A 19,960-nucleotide genomic window follows, 5' to 3' on the forward strand; every position below is an offset into this window, starting at 1 on the left:
AACATTAGTTTATCCGAATTCGCCTAGGGACACAAGTCATTGTCTCGTCCCTTATTTACAAACCATTTTATTTTATTACATCAAATTACGTTTTTAAAATTTTTTAACAAACAAGTATTTACTAACATATGATTCCACTCAGTGAAATTAAACTCGAATTTCGTATATTAATATGGTAGCAATAAATTGTTGAGTATTTGATAAATAATAACTTATCCCTTCGTTTTATTTTTATTCAGATTTAAATCTACTTTTAGTTTTCAAAAATTTTCAAATTTTTTAATTTTGATTTCTATAAATAAAATATATCATTCAATTTAAATAAATAAATATATATATATATATATATATATATATATATATATATATCCATAATTAACATATAATTACATATGTCAGTGCTTATATTGAACTTCGTTGTTAATATCATATGTTAATAACTGATTAACACTTGTAACTTAATATAAGGACACTTATTATTAAATGTTTTTTTTACTATTATTTTACGTTAAGTAGTGATTGACACGATTACAACGAATAGACATGTGACATTTTTCTGTAACAATTAGATAATATATAATAGAAAAAATAATTTTGAAAATTAAAGAATTAAATGTATAGTTAAAATTTTTACATAAATTGAAGTTATACCCTCACAAAATTTTATTTAACTTATTTATGTAAGATTTCCTCATAATTTGTAAAATAATAACGATAATATAATTAATAAATTCAAACTTTAAACATTATTGTTGCCGAAATGCCAAATTGGTGGGTCAATGCAGGCCACAACCTTTAATTGGGCTAATAAAGAAAAAAGAGTGTTGGTATTATTTGGGCCTTGAGCTGTGCAATAGTCTTCTTATGGGCCACAGTACCAAGTTCACGGCGTATGTTTTTGTTATTTAAGGAGATTTTATTTCGCACCACCGTATTTACTTTACGCACCACATAAATCCCAATATTTTCAACTTATCTTTTTTCCTCTCCATATTATACAATTCTTAAGTTTTTGCTTTACTTTCAGATTATTTAATATGGAAAATGTTTTACTTTGAAAGTCTGGTGGATTGCACAATTCCAAAGTTATAATACTTTCTTTTTTATGAAATATAGTATTGATCAGTATAACAATTTTTCATAAAAACAGTTAAAGATATTGGTATTAATAACTTCTTTTTCCGTTTATATTATTTCTACCTTTTTCAATAATATATTTTTTATCTGATCAAACTTACTTTAAAATAAATTGTATTACATTACTCATGCAATAGGTGATATCTCTTGTAATATTAGTTAAAAAAAATGCACTTAATATGTAAATTCAATTGATCATCCAATAGAAAATTAGCATCGTCTATTAACTATTATAATAAATATTTAAAATTTATGCCAATCACGATATATAAACAATAATAGTAAAAAGTGGACAAGAAACAATACTGAAATATTATACGAGTAACATTGTCTCTTGACTTTTATATATTAATGTTGGTGAATTACAAGTGAGTTCACTGATAATTTAATATTTCTTTCGGTATATTTTCTCGTTTATTTGTAGCAATTAAAAATGATTTTTTTTCGTTGTCTCTTTAATGCTATTTTACTACATTAATAATACTTTTTAAGAGAATTTCAAATTTGGGTTAGAAAAAAGTTGTCAATTAACTTTTTTAAGTTTTTTCAATTTTTTTAATGAGTGCAATATGTATTTTTTTTTCTTCAATTAATAGTTTTTAATATACAATTTTGTTACTAAAGAAGGTTTTCTAACACTATTGAATACAATAAATTATTTGAAAGTGGTTTTCATTGGAAAAAATAGTCATTCAAAATGTGAATGATTCCCAATTTTCCCAAATTTAGATAGTGCAAAGGACCATTGGAGGGTCAGCATCATAAATACAATTTCTTATACGCATCTAATAAAATTCCACTAAAAAAACCATGATTGAAATTGATGTCAATCAAAATTCAGCCGTCAAAATCTAACCATAAATCACGCTTGCATCAGTGTTTTCAACTATCATTCTATGACGATTTACGAGAACAGTATTAAAATCACTTTAAAATTTGTCAAGTCTTATTTAATCATATTTGAAAAATATACATTTTAATTAAAAATCATTTTAAATAATAAAGTAAACAAGCCCTTAAATTTTTAAATAATTTTACGGGCATATAATATTAATCACTTATCAAATAAAACAAATGTCGCCGGGTAATGTTAATTTCGGAAAATTCAAGTGGTTGACTTGGCAAATATTCTCCAGTAAATAAAATATCTTATATAATTTATATACACTGTTTTTTATAAAAGACATATCTTTTGTGTAATATATCAGCTGCATAATTAACTTATTATTTTTAATTTTCGAATTTCGTGAGGGTAATTATTTATTTATTTATTTATTTGAGTCAATTGAGTGATACTTCAGAACTTAGACTTTGTCTGTATCAGGGAATGGATTGCTTGAATAAGGAAAAGGTGAAAATAAATTAAGAGTGTTGGTATAGACTGATTTGCTAAACAATATAAAGAAACAAAGTTGTGATACCTATATCTATAGCATCTTCGTTTCAAATAATGACATTGCCATGGAATATAATCACTTTGTGCCTTTTGTCTTTGTTAAGGGAGGTAAAAAGAAAAATGGTACATGTGTTTATTCACGGATAAAAACATGTAACGGATAAAAAATTATATCATAAATGATATTCGCAGGTATAATTATTTTTTATATCACATATTAATAGAGTGAGTATGAATATTATAATATCTATATTTGTACATATTTGTAATCAATATATTCTAATTTAACTTAAAAATAAAAAAATGTGATTAAAATACTAATACATTGATTTTAAATGGGTTATATTTTATCAAATAATTTTAAAAAATCTTGATTTCTCTTAAATTGTCATTCAACACTATTTAAATAAATTATTTGAACTTTGTTTAAAATTTATAAATATTATGTATTTTATTTTATTTGAGTTTATGATTAAAATATATTGTTAATTTTTGTTGTTGTAAATACCCGTAAATACTATGGATATCTGTGGATATTAAAAAAATATGCGAGTATCCACGTAACGGATACCTGCACAAATATGAAAATGGATAGAAGACATATATTTATCCAACGAATAATGTATAGAAAACTACTACTTGTACCCTACTCACCCCGTTGATACCTTAATTGAACCTTTTTTATATCACAAACCATTATTTTCGTACACAATATGAATAAGAATTTCAAACTATTTTCATTTAACCTGAACATATTTATAATTTCATTATCATTTTTTCCTTACGAAAATGAAAAATAAAATATAATAAAAAATATTTTTTACTATCCAATGAGGTCATTATTTTATTTTTCCATATTATAGTTACTTTTAACTATGTATTTTTGTTTTTCTTTCAAAACTAGTGTATATTTGTCAATGTCTTTGATAAATATGGTAAGGGTTACTATTTTTATATATGTTTGTATCTATTACTTAGTTGATCCTAAGAGCACTCTTAGCGTAATATATTATTTTTAGATCTTAGAATTATTTTTTGGTAGGCACTTCATATGAGATATAGAATCTTATTTTTGTTGTTCTAATTTAGGTTTCTAAGTAAAAATTTGTAGGACTTCCATTATTTTATTAATATGAAAGATAATTTAAAATATAACATTTGTTTTATCATTTTAGATATTTCGAGAGTTTTTGTAGAAGAATCTAAATATCTTATTTCTTTTCCATGAAGATTTTGTAAAAAAATATATATATATATATGACTTGACATAGCTATTGAAGATTTACAAGTAAAAAGCAACACTTAATCTAATAACAACCACAATAAAATCCAGTTTGTTTACTATAAATCCAATATTAAGTTATCTTAACTTATGGTAAAGTTCCAATTAATGAGGGAGAGAAACAATTATTGAGTTGACTTTTTATTTTCTTTTTGATAAAGTGGTTTTAATATCTGTATTTTTCAACCGATAAAATCATATCATTATCCATATATTATAGTCTTATTATTCAGTGTCTTAAAACTACTGATTAAGAAATTAATTGTCTGATTATAAATAGTATGGGATGAAGGATCTCTATTTGTTTTTCTTAATCATTTTCCAGAATTTTTAAATGTTCTCTTTAGTCTAACCTGTTGAAACCAGTGCTTCCCACGTATTGTTTTTGTCTGTGCATTTTTTTATATTACTGAGTATACATTACAGTAAAATATATTTGAGATATAATTTAAAAGTAGGAGAAAACACATATATTTGTATCAATGACGAAAGCAACTTAAATATTGAAAATATATTTGGAATTATTATTTGTTATTTGTATTTATATATTTTGTTTGTACGTTTCTAGTTAAGTGTCTAAGAATTATTATTTTAATTATAGTGGCATAAACGGTTCGTCTTGATGCAAATAATTCAATTCCACACCGAATTTATATTCCTTAGACAGTATGTGCACGCGAATCAAGTGGTATTGACATGAAGTCTTTTTATACACATGTAAAGTCTAAATTGGCAACTCCAATTTTTTTAACGTTTTTAAATTCAACATTTAATGAATATATGAATTTATTCATGATATTATCTTAATATTTTGAATTAAAAATTTTCATATATTTAATTTTCATAATATTACTTGTTATCATATTACAAATATCTGATTATTATGTACATGCCATGCTCATAATTTAAGAGCTTAATATTACACTAACATATTCATCAAATATTAAATATCAAAACATTGAAAAAAAAAATTAATATTAACAAGAGCCATGATAGAAATATGATTTTACTTTCTTTTTAATTATGTCGCATATTCTATAAATTTATTGTTCCTTCATATATACGTTTTAAACGTACATAAGATGTTTATCACTATTTTTTATGTACATTAATATTTTTGTAGGTTTAATTAGTTGGATGATATCCACTTTGATTTAAATGTGTCAATTTGGTATCCATTTTTAATAATGTGTTCTCAACTTTTGAAAAAACGTCTTAATCATGTCCCTTTAAGATAAAAAATACTAAAATCGTTAATTTAATTCATGACTTTTATCACTAAATTTAAATATAAACATCAACACTTTTAATAGTATTAATAATTTTTTACTAATAAAGACTTGATTAAAATATATTTTCAAAAGATAAGACTCGATTTACCGTTTTTAAAAAAATATCAACTTGAAAGGAAGATAAAAAATGTATCTAACACTAGTAAATCTCAACTTGAAACAAATTTTTGAAATATAAAAACCCGTGAGATATTCTGAAAAGGCAACTTCTCTGGAAAGAAACTTTTGGTGAAACAGCGTAAAGGAATCATGCGTTTACATGTGCTGACCGCGGATCTGCATAAAGCCACTTGCCATAATCTTACCCAAAAAATAACCTATTTCGCCGATAAAGTGAGAAACAAGTAGCACACAATCCCAAAAGATACAAAAGCTAATAAATTGTTCATTCCTTTTAGGTTTATACAAAAGATAATATTTCACGATAAGCACTGTTCAATATAAATATGTGAGTCTTAATTAAAACATTTTTTTTAAAAAAATTATTTAATAGTTTTGTGGAAGGAGTGTGTTGCATATTGAGTAGAATGAAGAATGTGATCTCATTCAAAGTGTGAAGGCACAGTGGTGATTGGAAAAAAAGGGACCAACCCCACAGAAGGAGTTGGAACGTGGAAATCCAAATCCTTTTTCTTCTATATCTTCAAAATCCAACGTAACAGAAACCACTAATAATTTTTTGGCATCATCCAAAACCCACTCTCTCTAACCATGACCACCGTTTCTGACCCAGAGAAGCCGGTCACGGACCAAGTGCCAGACGAAGAAGACGACGACGTTTCTCCAATCGAAGAGGTTCGTCTCACGGTCACCAACACAGACGATCCGACCCGACCCGTATGGACCTTCCGGATGTGGTTCCTGGGTCTCCTCTCCTGCTCCCTCCTCTCCTTCCTCAACCAGTTCTTCGCCTACCGTACGGAGCCTCTCATCATTACTCAAATCACCATTCAAGTCGCCACACTCCCTATCGGCCACTTCATGGCCGCAGTTCTACCCGAAACCAAGTTCACTCTTCCCGGGTTCGGGTCCAAGAAATTCTCCTTCAACCCGGGCCCGTTTAACATGAAGGAGCACGTCCTCATTACCATATTCGCCAACGCCGGAAGCGCTTTCGGATCCGGGTCGCCCTACGCGGTTGGTATCGTCAACATTATCAAAGCTTTTTACGGACGGAGCATCTCCTTTTTTGCTTCTTGGCTTCTCATCATTACTACACAGGTTAGTGACAACCACCACTTCATTCACCTACTAATTATTTTTAATTACTTTAATTATCCTTAAACTATTCTCCTATTACTATAAAATCACATATTAATTATCTAAGGATTCCTCTTCTCCACCGGTCCTTTTCACGATGGTGTAATGATTTGCCAATTTCATGTCATTATTTTAATCAATCCTTTTGCGTCTCTTTTCTAAATTTTCTAAATTTTATTCGGCGTATATTATTTTTTTTCCTCTTGACCCCAGTTGAATCATTTGATTCAAACTTTAGATTTTGTTAATAAATAAAGTAATATTATGTAGAAAAAGAATATTACACTTGAAATATCGAGTTAAAATTTTCGTATAATAAACTCTTTTTTATTTTTTTTTTTGAATCAATAGTGCAATTTATTATAGTCCTTCAAGTTAATGATAACAATAAATTTCCAGAGTTTCCTGTATGTAAGAGAATATTTATGTTTTTTATAATTATCATGTTGTGTAAAGTAACTTATATCTAATTTTCTAATTTGGAGTTTAATATAATTTATCGTAATTACTGAAGTTTCTGTACAACTAGGAAAACTCATTGAATACTTAGTTTAATTAAATTTTTAATGACTATGTTATCATTACATGGAAAGTATTTGATCGATTTTTGTAGATGACTAAAATTGTGAAAAATGTTGAGAAAATAAAAAATAATTGGCCTTTAATTGACGGCGCGTCTGCAGGTGCTTGGATATGGATGGGCCGGATTATTGAGGAAATACGTGGTGGAACCGGCCCATATGTGGTGGCCCAGTACCCTCGTCCAAGTTTCACTTTTCCGGTATGTTAAGTTCTTCCTTATTGCTTTTTTTTTTCTTTAATTTTTTTATCATTTTTACAAGCATTCTTCTTTTCATATGATTATTACATATTTTGTAGGTGTATTAATTATTAAGTTAAAATTTGATAAAAATTTCTAAATGTCTATACTATTGTATTATAATTTCTCTGAGTAGTGAAAAAAATTCTTTTAAACTTTTAATTTATATTTCTTCAAAATTCAATGATGCACATAACACTTGGTGGTAGAATGTTTTGTAAAATGCACACGTTCTTTTCGCCCTCGCAGTAAATATTTATAGAGGTGGATAGATTTAAACAAAAGGGAGAGTTTATTAAAACCTCTCTAAATGTAAGGTTACCCCATAAATGAACCTAACTTGAATTTAGATAAAGTGCATTCACAAAAAAAGCTATTTGAATGAGGATAAAGTACAAGAGGGTGGGGAAATTCATTATTTGTGTATAGAAATAGTGAAGTCAAATCTTCATTGATTTTCCTAGAAGGCGTAAAGTGAGGGCGAGACATAAAAGAAGACTTTGTATTTTTTGTTCAAACGAAGACACTGCGCTGGGCCAGCTGGTTTCAAAGATTCTTGTCTAACTATATCACAGTTGACTTTAGAACTACCTCACAGTTCACTGAAATAACGTTAATATCAAGCATTTAATCTCACCTTTTATATTGTTTAAACATGTGGTCCTGAAATCGATCACAATTAAGCATCAACAGCTATGCGCAAACGACTTACGAACTACGAATGAGACATGGAGAAAATGGCTACGGTCGACACTAAGAAGCAGCAGCATGTGACCGTCGTGCTAATTTCGCAATCAATTTTGAATTTATATTTTTAAAAAGTAAGATATAATTGACCCATTAATATACTTACAAGCTTTTTTGTCATCTTTATTTTACTTGACTTGGATTCTGATATGGACTACCGATAGATACAAGATTTTTTATCATCACTATTTTACTTGACTTGGATTCTGATATTATGATAATGACAACCCATATATGGGAAACATTATTCTATGATACAGACTATTTTGTTTTGACCAATTGTTAATGACATGCAATCAAAACTTTATAACTCTTTTAAACGTCTTAAATGATGTTTCGCCGGAATCACAAAGTCTTCAACCATAACGTTAATTTCTCCTTGTGTGGATGTTTAGGATGGTTTTCTACACACCTTAAAGGAAGTAGGACATGAGACTCGTACATCTCTAGCTTTATGAGCTGTGTAGTACTGTTGTGAGGTAACAACATTAAAATGAACACCGAGAAATTAAGTATGTAACAAGGGAAACATGTGCGAAGCAATTAAAGTTTCACATGCAATCACATTAGTGTGCAGAGTCTGTATTGATGTACTAACAAACCACTATACTTACATAAATGAATTGTTGATATGCAGAGCATTGCATGAGAAAGATGAAGGAGGACTTTCACGGGCAAAGTTTTTCTTTATTGCACTAGTGTGCAGTTTTTTGTGGTACGTGGTCCCTGGATACTTGTTCACAACGCTCACAAATATCTCATGGTTGTGTTGGATATTCTCCAAGTCAGTTACAGCTCAGCAGATAGGATCAGGCATGAGGGGGCTCGGAGTTGGAGCCCTCACACTTGATTGGACTGCTGTGGCATCATTCTTGTTCAGCCCTCTTATATCACCCTTCTTTGCCATTGCCAATGTTTTTGTGGGCTATGCATTAGTAGTTTATGTTGTTACTCCTATAGCATATTGGGGCCTCAATGTCTACAATGCCAATAGGTTTCCCATTTTCTCCTCACACTTGTTTACAGCACAAGGTCAAAGGTACAACATACCTGCTATTGTAGACAATCATTTTGAGTTGAATGTTGCAGAGTATGAAAAGCAAGGTAGAATTCATCTCAGTGTGTTTTTCGCCCTCACTTATGGATTTGGATTTGCCACCATAGCATCCACCCTCACACATGTGTTCTGCTTCTATGGAAGGTAATGCCTCTCAAATTATTTTGCCCTGATGCTTAATTTCTTACTGCATTAACCTATATCAGATGATAGTAAAGAAGACTGATGTTATTGCATTTGAAATTCTGGAATAAACATAGAGTAGAATGTTTTAAATTCTAAATTGCTCAGGTTGTAAATTTTTTTAATGTGATTTAACGTAATGTACACTCTATGGTTGCATGTTGTGCAAAGCAATACATGTCTTACATTTGAGGAATTATTCTCAGAACACTTGATTAGACAATATACTTATACAAGCTGGAGCTTAATAAATTGTATGCTTTACAGGATAACTTGAAAAGTTGTGTTAACTCAGGTTAAAACCATATTATGTTTTCCACAATTTTCTTGAAGTTCATCTTCGATGTCTTAACATGTAACGCCATGAAACATTACGACAACAATTTATTTCTTTTTAGACTATGAGGTATATAGTTAAACAAATATCGTATAACCAAACATGCAGGGAGATTATGGAGCGCTATCGTGCTTCTTCCAAGGGGAAAGAAGATATTCACACAAAATTGATGAAAAGATACAAAGACATACCTTCCTGGTGGTTTTATTTATTGCTGGTTGTGACCCTTGTGGTTTCTCTCGCACTATGCATCTTTCTCAATGACCAGGTTCAAATGCCATGGTGGGGACTTCTCTTTGCTGCAGCGTTAGCTTTCGGATTTACCCTCCCTATTAGCATCATCACTGCCACCACAAACCAGGTTAGAGACTACAACTTTTGTTTCAAATTAAACTTGACTTGAAACACCACGGATGGTATAGATCGAGCTACAAGCCAATTCATCATAGGAATTCTAATGTTGTTTCAAATACTAACTGTACTAAAAGCTTGAGCTTTTCCATGCATATATGATATAGTTTATTTCTAATGTTTACCAACGAAATGATATGAATATATACACATTTCAATTTCATATAGATAAAAATTCCTTTCTGAATTGACATGAGTTAGAAACTTCATCTTTTCATGTGTCTCGTGACAAAACTAGATACAGTAATGCTTAAAAGGCGTTCTCAATGGTTACTTCGGAATTTAAGAACAATGTGAGATAAGATGAAATAGAGCGTTTACGTCTTGTATTTAATTTTAGCTTGAGAGCTTTCCTAGCCTTTTAAACTAGGTTCGTAGTTCATGGGACCACAAAATTTAAAGTTTTAACTATCGCCCTCTTTGTTATCTGTTCAGACACCAGGATTGAATATCATCACTGAGTATGTCTTTGGTCTCATTTACCCGGGAAGACCAATTGCAAATGTATGCTTCAAAACCTTTGGTTACATAAGCATGGCCCAGGCTGTCTCTTTCCTCAGCGATTTCAAACTTGGGCACTACATGAAAATCCCTCCAAGATCAATGTTCTTAGTTCAGGTACGTTCTTAAAGCGCGCACACACAACAATTCACCTTGAATTGCATTTATTCAGTAGTTTCTGTGCACTAAATTTATTCACACATGTATGTACGCATGCATAGTTCATAGGCACAATGCTGGCTGGAACCATCAACATTGGGGTAGCATGGTGGTTGCTGAACTCCATAAAGAACATATGTCATGACGAGCTCCTTCCACCAGAAAGTCCCTGGACATGCCCAGGTGACCGTGTATTCTTTGATGCATCAGTTATTTGGGGTCTTGTGGGACCAAAGCGAATCTTTGGTTCTCTAGGAAACTACAGTGCACTGAATTGGTTTTTCCTTGGAGGTGCATTGGGACCCATAATTGTTTGGGTATTGCACAAAGCATTTCCAAAACAGTCATGGATTCCACTGATCAATCTCCCAGTTCTCCTGGGAGCAACTGCGATGATGCCACCAGCAACACCATTGAACTACAATGCATGGATTTTGGTTGGGACAATTTTCAACTTCTTTATCTTCCGTTACAGAAAGAAGTGGTGGCAGAGGTACAACTATGTTCTGTCAGCAGCACTTGACAGCGGGGTTGCTTTTATGACTGTCTTACTATACTTTTCATTGGGTTTGGAAAACAAAAGTCTAAATTGGTGGGGAAATGATGGTGAACATTGTCCACTCGCAGCTTGCCCAACTGCAAAAGGCGTAATCGTTGATGGTTGCCCCGTAAAGTAGTGATAGGTTTTGTGCCTCTTAAGGCTTTCATTACATTACCACGCATGAAAAACACTTGTTTGTAGCATATGGAAAATGTAAAAAATAAAAGACCACTATTTTCAAGTAAATAGATAGCGTTGCATTGTTTACAGCACCTGTCATTGAATATGGGTGTGCTTTCTCAGTGTGGTGTATAACTAGTGACAGAAATGGTTAGTAATTTTGAATATTACATGATTCACAATGGTCCCACTTTCTCTATTTTGCAAGTATAACTTACGTTAGAGTAAATTCTCTTTTTCTTTTTCTAATTTTGTAGATTGTTTGCGGTTGGAATTATATTTTTTAGGAACGAATTTTTAACAATTTTTTATCCTAATTTCATAGATTTATATATTTATTTATAATAATTAATTTCATTAAAAAATTATAATTGTTTACAAACTCGTTTGAATATAAAATTTAAAAATATATTTAATTTAATATTTATGAATTAATTGAGAATAAAAAGTTTAAAAAATGGTAATAATAAATAAGATAATTTAAATATATTTTAATTATGATAATAAAAAATTTATCATAATAAAATATTGTAATAATGGTTGTTTTTTAAAAATTAATTTTGATAAATATATATTTATTTGGTTAAAATAATTTATGTAATTTTTTTTGTAATAAGTTAGAAAAATTATATAAATTTTTAACTCTGTAAATTACATTTGTCAAATTTAATTCAAATCAATTAACTTGATTCATCTTACTCTTTGTTTACTAAACATGTAATACTAACTTCTTTTTTTCAAAACTAAAAAATTTAGTAATAAGTAACTTATTTTTTCTAATTATTAACTTTAATTTAAATAACTAATAAATTCAACAAATGATTATTTAATTTGAATTTGAATTTAAATTTGACTTTTTGAATTTTATACCTTTTGCATTTTAAATTTTTTATAAAATTCTACAAAGAAATTATTAACTTTTTTAATTAATATTTTTAATTGGACAAACGAGTTAGGATGTGCTGACTCGTACTTTGACCCGTCAAGTTACCAGACTAGACGAGATGGGTCAAAACGTATTGACAAGTTGAAATCTTCAACCCAATCCATCCCTTTTAACACGGCTGATGGGCTGGCCCGTTGGGCCCAACCTATTTTGTCACCCCTATTTGAAATTCATTAAAAAAATAAGAAAACTGAAAACACTCAAATTTTGGAATTAGGCATTGGTTAGAAAAAAAAAAGTCAATAGGTCCAAAAGATCAATTCAGGCCGAACACAAGGTTGAGTTGGACCGACACGAATTGGGTCGAAAGTCGGGCTAAAGGTTGAACTAGCACGGGTCGAGTTGAAGGTTGAGTCGGCTCAGTCTTTGGTCCGACCCAAGCCGAGTCAAAGGTTGAGCTAGGTCGGACTTGACCGAAGGTTGCACCGGGCCAATCCAGATAAAAAATTAAGTCGAGTCCTTCTATACCAAAGATTAAATAAGACTGATCAAACTGAAAGTTGAAGTCAAGTGGATATAAGATCGACTAAACCAAAAATCAAGATATATCATACCAAATTAAAAATTGAACCATGTTAAATCAACTTAAAGTAAAAATTAATTTGTTTAATAAAAAAATGAAATTTAAAATATTTCAATTATTTCATAAAAATTAATTATTTTAATTGTTAAAATCCTTTAGTCTGAACACAAGGTTAAGCGATAATGAGATGGAAAACGATTCTTTCAAACCCATCTTTACTCTTACTTCTTAGTCTTCCTCCAAATGTGAAATGTGTGTGTGCATGGATAGATCTTGTGAGACTTGGAAGACTAGTCTGCGACCATGGATGATGTGGTCAACTACGAGAAAAAACTCGACTCTTTCCTTATTACACTTTCCAAATCTAATTAACCGAACAAAAACAACATTTTCAAACTTTCTGAAACCTCAAGCATACAAACCTATCGTCTCTGACACCACACCACAACATGTGGTTCGACACAGAGAACCCAACCACTAGGGAAGAGGACGAAGACGAGGTGTCTCCCGTTGAGCAGGTTCGTCTCACGGTACCCAACACTGACGACCCGACCCAACCGATATGGACCTTCCGTATGTGGTTCCTGGGTCTCCTCTCTTGCTCCCTCCTCTCCTTTCTCAACCAGTTCTTCGCCTACCGCACCGAGCCTCTTATCATAACTCAGATTTCCGTTCAGGTCGCTGTCCTTCCCGTCGCGCACATCATGGCCGTGGTTCTACCCAAGACCAAGTTCACAATCCGTGGGTTCGGGCCCAGGACCTTCTCCTTCAACCCGGGTCCGTTTAACGTGAAGGAGCACGTGCTCATTACCATGTTCGCCAATGCCGGAAGCGCTTTCGGGACCGGGTCTCCGTACGCGGTTGGCATCGTTAACATTATCAAAGTCTTTTACGGACGCAGCATCTCTTTTTTCGCCTCTTGGCTTCTCATCGTTACTACACAGGTTTAGAAGTGAAACATCACCACTCGTTCACTCACTCACTCACTCGCTCGCTCGCTGACTCACGTAATAAGATGAGTGTGCAGGTGCTAGGATACGGGTGGGCTGGGATACTGAGGAAGTACGTGGTTGAACCAGCCCATATGTGGTGGCCCAGCACCCTCGTTCAAGTATCACTTTTCCGGTAAGTCAATCAAAATTATTTACAACTATTATTTTTCAATCAAGACATATTTTATATCTTCCCAATTATTTAATAGTTTAATGTCAGTAAATACACTTTTTTACACTATAAACCGATCTAAAATTATCATCGACTTTTCTTTAAACAACAATTATAAAACTAATAATATTTTTTAAATAGTAATATGAACTCTTTAACATTACTAATATGCAAATTATTTTTTCTTATTCACTGCTGCTTTTATCTATAGAGTGAACAATTTAAAATAAATAATTATTAATTTTCATTAAATAAAAAGAAAATAAAAAAAACTCCTATAGTAAGAGAAAACTATATTTAAAATAAATGAAAATTTTAAAAGACAAAAAGATTTAAATTTGTAAAGTTAAAAAGGAATCTGGTGGTCCAAGAATTAACATATCAATTTGCCAGAAAAAAAATTACCTCTCGATAATCAACATATTAACAATTATGTATATATTTTTTAAATTTTAATATTAATATATTATTATATTATTATAGTGAATTATAATGAGAAGTAGAAGGTGGTTAAAGTATAATTTTCCAACCAGCGATATAGAAAGACTTACAAAGTATAAGCGAAGTCAATGACTATGGGTCAAGTAAACCCTAATCAACGGTAGGATAGAACTGATGGCGCAGGTTCGTAATCTATTTGAGCTTATTTTTACCTAAAAAGTCAAATATAATTGACCCGTTTTTTATGTTAGTAATCAATATGAAATTAATTATAAATTTCATAAAATTAAGTTTAATATTTATTTTAATAGTATTCAGCATTTTTATTAGACTTACAAAATGAAAAACAAACTCCTAGGTGATAAAAAAATGGGTTAAATATGTTTTTGGTCCCTTAACTTTCAATGAATCTTGGAATTAGTCCATTTTGAAACTTTGGACCAATTTAGTCCTTCATCTTTCGGAATACGTGAATTTAGTCCTTTTAATCAAATTTTGGTAGGTTTATTTGATGTTTCGTACGCATTTTAGGATTGTATTTGAGTTGTTTATACTGTTTGACACATTTTTGCTTTAGTGTTAAGTCAAATACTATTGTGAAACGCGCTTGAAATGTCAAATAAACTTAACAAAATTTGATTAAAATGATTAAATCCACGTATTTCAAAAGATGAAGGATTAAATTGGTTCAAAGTTTCAAAATGGACTAATTCCAAAATTCACTGAAAGTTAAGGGACCAAAAACATATTTAACCCTACAAAAATAGAGAAGAAATATTAGTTACTAAATTGATGGTGTTATCTATAACATTTTTTTTACGAAAATCATTTTATTTAGTGTGTACAATTATTTGGTTTTCAAAATTACACTAAATTATTTTATCTACATATATAAATCACTTAACCAACGATTTTCTTGAAAGGATTTCATTTTAATTTTAATTTTTTTAATTTCTTTTACATCAAATGAAAAAAGATAAATTAAAATATCTTTGAAAGATTTTGGTTTTTCATAATCTTTAATCATATTTATATCAATATATATAATTAGGATTTTTTTTTAAAATATCTTTAGGCATATCTACATATAACGGTTAATTTTAATCGTTGAACTCAATTTTTATTTATTTTTTCAAAAAATGTTTTTATAAAATTTTCGTTGTTTTATTTAATAATAAATGAAATTAACTTTTAAAATTTTTAAAAATGCAAATCCATGTTTTGCTAATTAAGCATGTATGTCGGTTGGTATCTTACTCACGAATAACTAAATTTACAAAAGAAAAATAATATGTTGATAATTAAACATAATCAGATAGACATTCTTGTTTAATAATAAAAATACATAACAACGAAGTGAGAAAGAAGAACAAAATATCATTATAAATTACACATATGATGTCAATCAGTAACTTTACGAAATGCATCTGTATCTCATTTGAACATGCACCAAATTGGTAGAGATAAATTGAATTTGATTTTCGCATAAACACGATGTTTTAGTGCCTTGATTTTTTAAATTTTTTGTTTTTATTCTCTCAATTAATATTTCACCATCCTAGTTTGAATTTGTAATGATTTTGGTATATATAATTAGAAATCTTTATTAAATAATTACGGACAACCATATTCTTATAGTGGATTATAATATGATAAATATATATAATTTGTTTGGGACAAATTTTTATTTTAGTCTTTCCGATAAATTTTTTTAATAATTTATTTTTATCAAATCGTTCCTCAACTTTTTCTATGTACTATGTCATCGTTTTTAATTCTTATATCTAATATTATGTTTAGTCTCTCATATTGTGATTATATATTATTATAAAATATTTATTTATTTATTTTGAAACAGTGCATTTTTTTATAGTACAAGGTAGTTTAAAAGTTCGTAAGACAAACTTAAAAATAAAAAATATAACTGAAATTTTAAAAATAATTTAAATGTGATTCAAAATTCCATGTTGAGAAAATTTTACGTTATATAAAAATAAATGCTTATAACCTCTTAAAATATATATATATATATATACATATATATATATATATATATATATATATATATATATATATGATTTTTCTATGACCATAACCCCGGTATAAAAAATATAAATTCTAAAACTTACGAATTTTTCAACCGTTCAAATTCCTTTTTTACTTTCATTAATTAAAAATATATTTTAGTTTATCATGGTGGATCAAATAGTTTATTCCAATTAAAAAAAATTGAAAATTATCTTTTTAATTCAGATTTAATTACTCGAATAGTATCCCTTTGATAAAAGTGTGTCAAGTACTCGGTTTAAAAAAATATCCATAACATCCTAATTTTTGAAAAAATGTTTTAATTAGATTCTCCATATAGAGATGACTAACGCAGTTAACAAAGTGCCAATGTGTCGGTCTTTGTTTTTTTTTATTTCTTTTTTATTTCTTTTTAAATAATTTCTTTAAAATTTTAAAAGCGAGCAAGTGAAAGTGGTGTGAGTGTCACTTGAGTTGAAACATGTTTGGTGTTGTCATTTCAGATCGATTGTGGATCATTTCGACTTACCTTGAATTTTCTATGGGTGGATGGATTAGTAGTATAAAGAGTCACGTTTTCCCTTGATCATGACATACTTATACATATTGTTGTCATGCAGAGCGATGCATGAAACGAATGACAACAGAGCAAGAACAAAGTTTTTCTTCTATGCACTATTGTGCAGTTCATCGTGGTACGTCATCCCTGGATACTTGTTCACAACGCTCACAAATATCTCATGGGTGTGTTGGATATTCTCCAAGTCAGTAACAGCTCAACAAATAGGGTCAGGCATGAGGGGCCTTGGAGTTGGAGCCCTCACACTTGATTGGGCTGCTCTGTCATCATTCTTGTCCAGCCCTCTTATATCACCCTTCTTTGCCATTGTCAATGTTTTTGTGGGCTATGCATTCATGGTGTATGTTGTTATTCCTATAGCATACTGGGGACTCAATGTCTACAATGCCAATAGGTTTCCCATTTTCTCCTCACACTTGTTTACAGCACAAGGTCAGAGGTACAACATACCTGCTATTGTAGACAATCATTTTGAGTTGAATGTTGCAGAGTATGAAAAGCAAGGTAGAATTCATCTCAGTGTGTTTTTCGCCCTCACTTATGGATTTGGATTTGCCACCATAGCATCCACCCTCACACATGTGTTCTGCTTCTATGGAAGGTAAAATGCCTCTCAAATTCTTTTGCCCTGACGCCTAATTTCATACTGTATTAACCTATATCCGATGATAGTAAAGAACATTCATGTCATGGCCTTTACAGTTACATATTGTCCAAACCAAAATGTCTAACATTTGAGAACAATTCATGAAACAGCTGAAGCTCAAAATCAAACATTGTGACAACAATTTGTATTTAGACTACCTGGTATATTATTGAACGAAATATATATATATATACTGATCTATAACTAAATATGCAGAGAGATTATGGAGCGCTATCGTGCTTCTTCCAACGGGGAAGAAGATATTCACGCAAAATTGATGAAAAGATACAAAGACATACCTTCCTGGTGGTTTTATTTATTGCTAGTTGTGACCCTTGTGGTTTCTCTCGCACTATGCATCTTTCTCAATGACCAGGTTCAAATGCCATGGTGGGGACTTCTCTTTGCTGCAGCCCTAGCTTTCGGATTTACCCTCCCTATTAGCATCATCACTGCCACCACAAACCAGGTTAGAGAGTGTAACATTTGCCCCCGCCCCCCATTATATGATAGCACATGTGTAGTCGTGCATAAATTAAACATGCCTTGAAAGACCACACAAGGTATAGATCGAGCTTCAAGCCAATTCATCATAGGAATTTTAATATTGTTTCAAATACTAACCATGCTAAAAGGCTTGAGCTTTTCCATAAGTATGATATATTTTATTTCTAATGTTTACCCACAAAATGATATGAATATATACGATCTCAATTTGATAAACATAAAGAATTCCTTTTTGACATGGAGTTAGAAACTTCATCTTTTCAGGTAGTAATTCTCAATGGTTACTTGGGAATTTTTGAACAATGTGAGATAAGATGAAAATAGAGCGTTTACGTCTTGTATTTAATTTTAGCTCGAGAGCTTTCCTAGCCTTTTAAACTAGGTTCGTAGTTCATGGGACCACAAAATTTAAAGTTTGAACTATCGCCCTCTTTGTTATCTGTTCAGACACCAGGATTGAATGTCATCAGTGAGTATGTCTTTGGTCTCATTTACCCGGGAAGACCGATTGCAAATGTATGCTTCAAAACCTTTGGTTACATAAGCATGGCCCAGGCTGTCTCGTTCCTCAGTGATTTCAAACTTGGGCAGTACATGAAAATCCCTCCAAGATCAATGTTCTTAGTTCAGGTACGTTCTTAAAGCGCGCGCACAACAACAATTCACCTCGTATAAATGCTGACAAAGATATTGCATTTATTCTGTAGTTTCTGTGCACTACATTTATTCACACATATATGTATAAATGCATAGTTCATAGGTACAGTGTTGGCTGGAACCATCAACATCTGGGTAGCATGGTGGTTGCTGAATTCCATAAAGAACATATGTCATGACGATCTCCTTCCAGCAGATAGTCCCTGGACATGCCCTGATGACCGTGTATTCTTTGATGCATCAGTTATTTGGGGCCTTGTGGGACCAAAGCGAATCTTCGGTTCTCTAGGAAACTACAGTGCATTGAATTGGTTTTTTCTTGGAGGTGCATTGGGACCCATAATTGTTTGGGTATTGCACAAAGCATTTCCAAAACAGTCATGGATTCCACTGATCAATCTCCCAGTTCTCCTGGGAGCAACTGCGACGATGCCACCAGCAACACCATTGAACTACAATGCATGGATATTGGTTGGGACAATTTTCAACTTCTTTATCTTCCGTTACAGAAAGAAGTGGTGGCAGAGGTACAACTATGTTCTGTCAGCAGCACTTGACAGCGGGGTTGCTTTTATGACCGTCTTAATATACTTTTCATTGGGTTTGGAAAACAAAAGTCTAAATTGGTGGGGAAATGATGGTGAACATTGTCCACTCGCAGCTTGCCCAACTGCAAAAGGCGTAATCGTTGATGGTTGCCCCGTAAAGTAGTGATAGGTTTTGTGCCTCTTAAGGCTTTTATTACAATACCACGCATGAAAAACACTTGTTTGTAGCATATGGAAAATGTAAAAGATAAAGGACCACTATTTTTCAAGTAAATAGATAGCGTTGCATGGTTTATAGCACTTGTCATTGAATATGGGTGTGCTTTCTCAGTGTGGTGTATAGTGTCAGAAATGGTTACTAATTTTGAGTATTACAAAAGTTGTACCACTTTTTTCAATTTTGAAAGTTCTATTTTATGATTTAAGATGTTTTGATATCCAATAATTTCTTACATTTATTTATTTTACATATGCCTTTTTGTCATTCGTAATTTATTTTTTCTTATAAATAAAAAAAATATTGATTATTGTTTCGGTATACCTAATAGTCCAAAATCACTTAGCAATGGAGATTAAAAATGTTTGAAACAATCTTTTCTCCTTTAACCTTCTGATAA

General features: G+C 30.9%; 2 protein-coding genes across 2 annotated transcripts; both read left to right on the forward strand.

Annotated features, from left to right (window-relative positions):
- The first annotated feature begins 5,583 nt into the window (after positions 1-5,583).
- Positions 5,584-11,510, forward strand: LOC114188161 (oligopeptide transporter 4). Its single transcript, XM_028076712.2, has 6 exons — positions 5,584-6,328; positions 7,051-7,148; positions 8,572-9,135; positions 9,620-9,872; positions 10,358-10,540; positions 10,645-11,510. The coding sequence occupies exons 1-6, from the start codon at positions 5,819-5,821 to the stop codon at positions 11,257-11,259; spliced, it is 2,223 nt and encodes a 740-aa protein (XP_027932513.2). The 5' UTR covers positions 5,584-5,818; the 3' UTR covers positions 11,260-11,510.
- Positions 11,511-13,189: 1,679 nt separating this feature from the next.
- LOC114187486 (oligopeptide transporter 4-like) lies at positions 13,190-19,610 on the forward strand. Its single transcript, XM_028075747.2, has 6 exons — positions 13,190-13,716; positions 13,800-13,897; positions 17,026-17,586; positions 17,848-18,100; positions 18,586-18,768; positions 18,892-19,610. Exons 1-6 carry the CDS (start codon positions 13,222-13,224, stop codon positions 19,504-19,506), a joined length of 2,205 nt encoding a protein of 734 aa, XP_027931548.2. The 5' UTR covers positions 13,190-13,221; the 3' UTR covers positions 19,507-19,610.
- Positions 19,611-19,960: the final 350 nt, after the last annotated feature.

Source organism: Vigna unguiculata, chromosome 6 (genome assembly GCF_037176805.1).
Source record: "Vigna unguiculata cultivar grain cowpea cultivar isolate G323 ecotype 2 chromosome 6, ASM3717680v1, whole genome shotgun sequence".
Classification (NCBI taxonomy): Eukaryota; Viridiplantae; Streptophyta; class Magnoliopsida; order Fabales; family Fabaceae; genus Vigna; species Vigna unguiculata.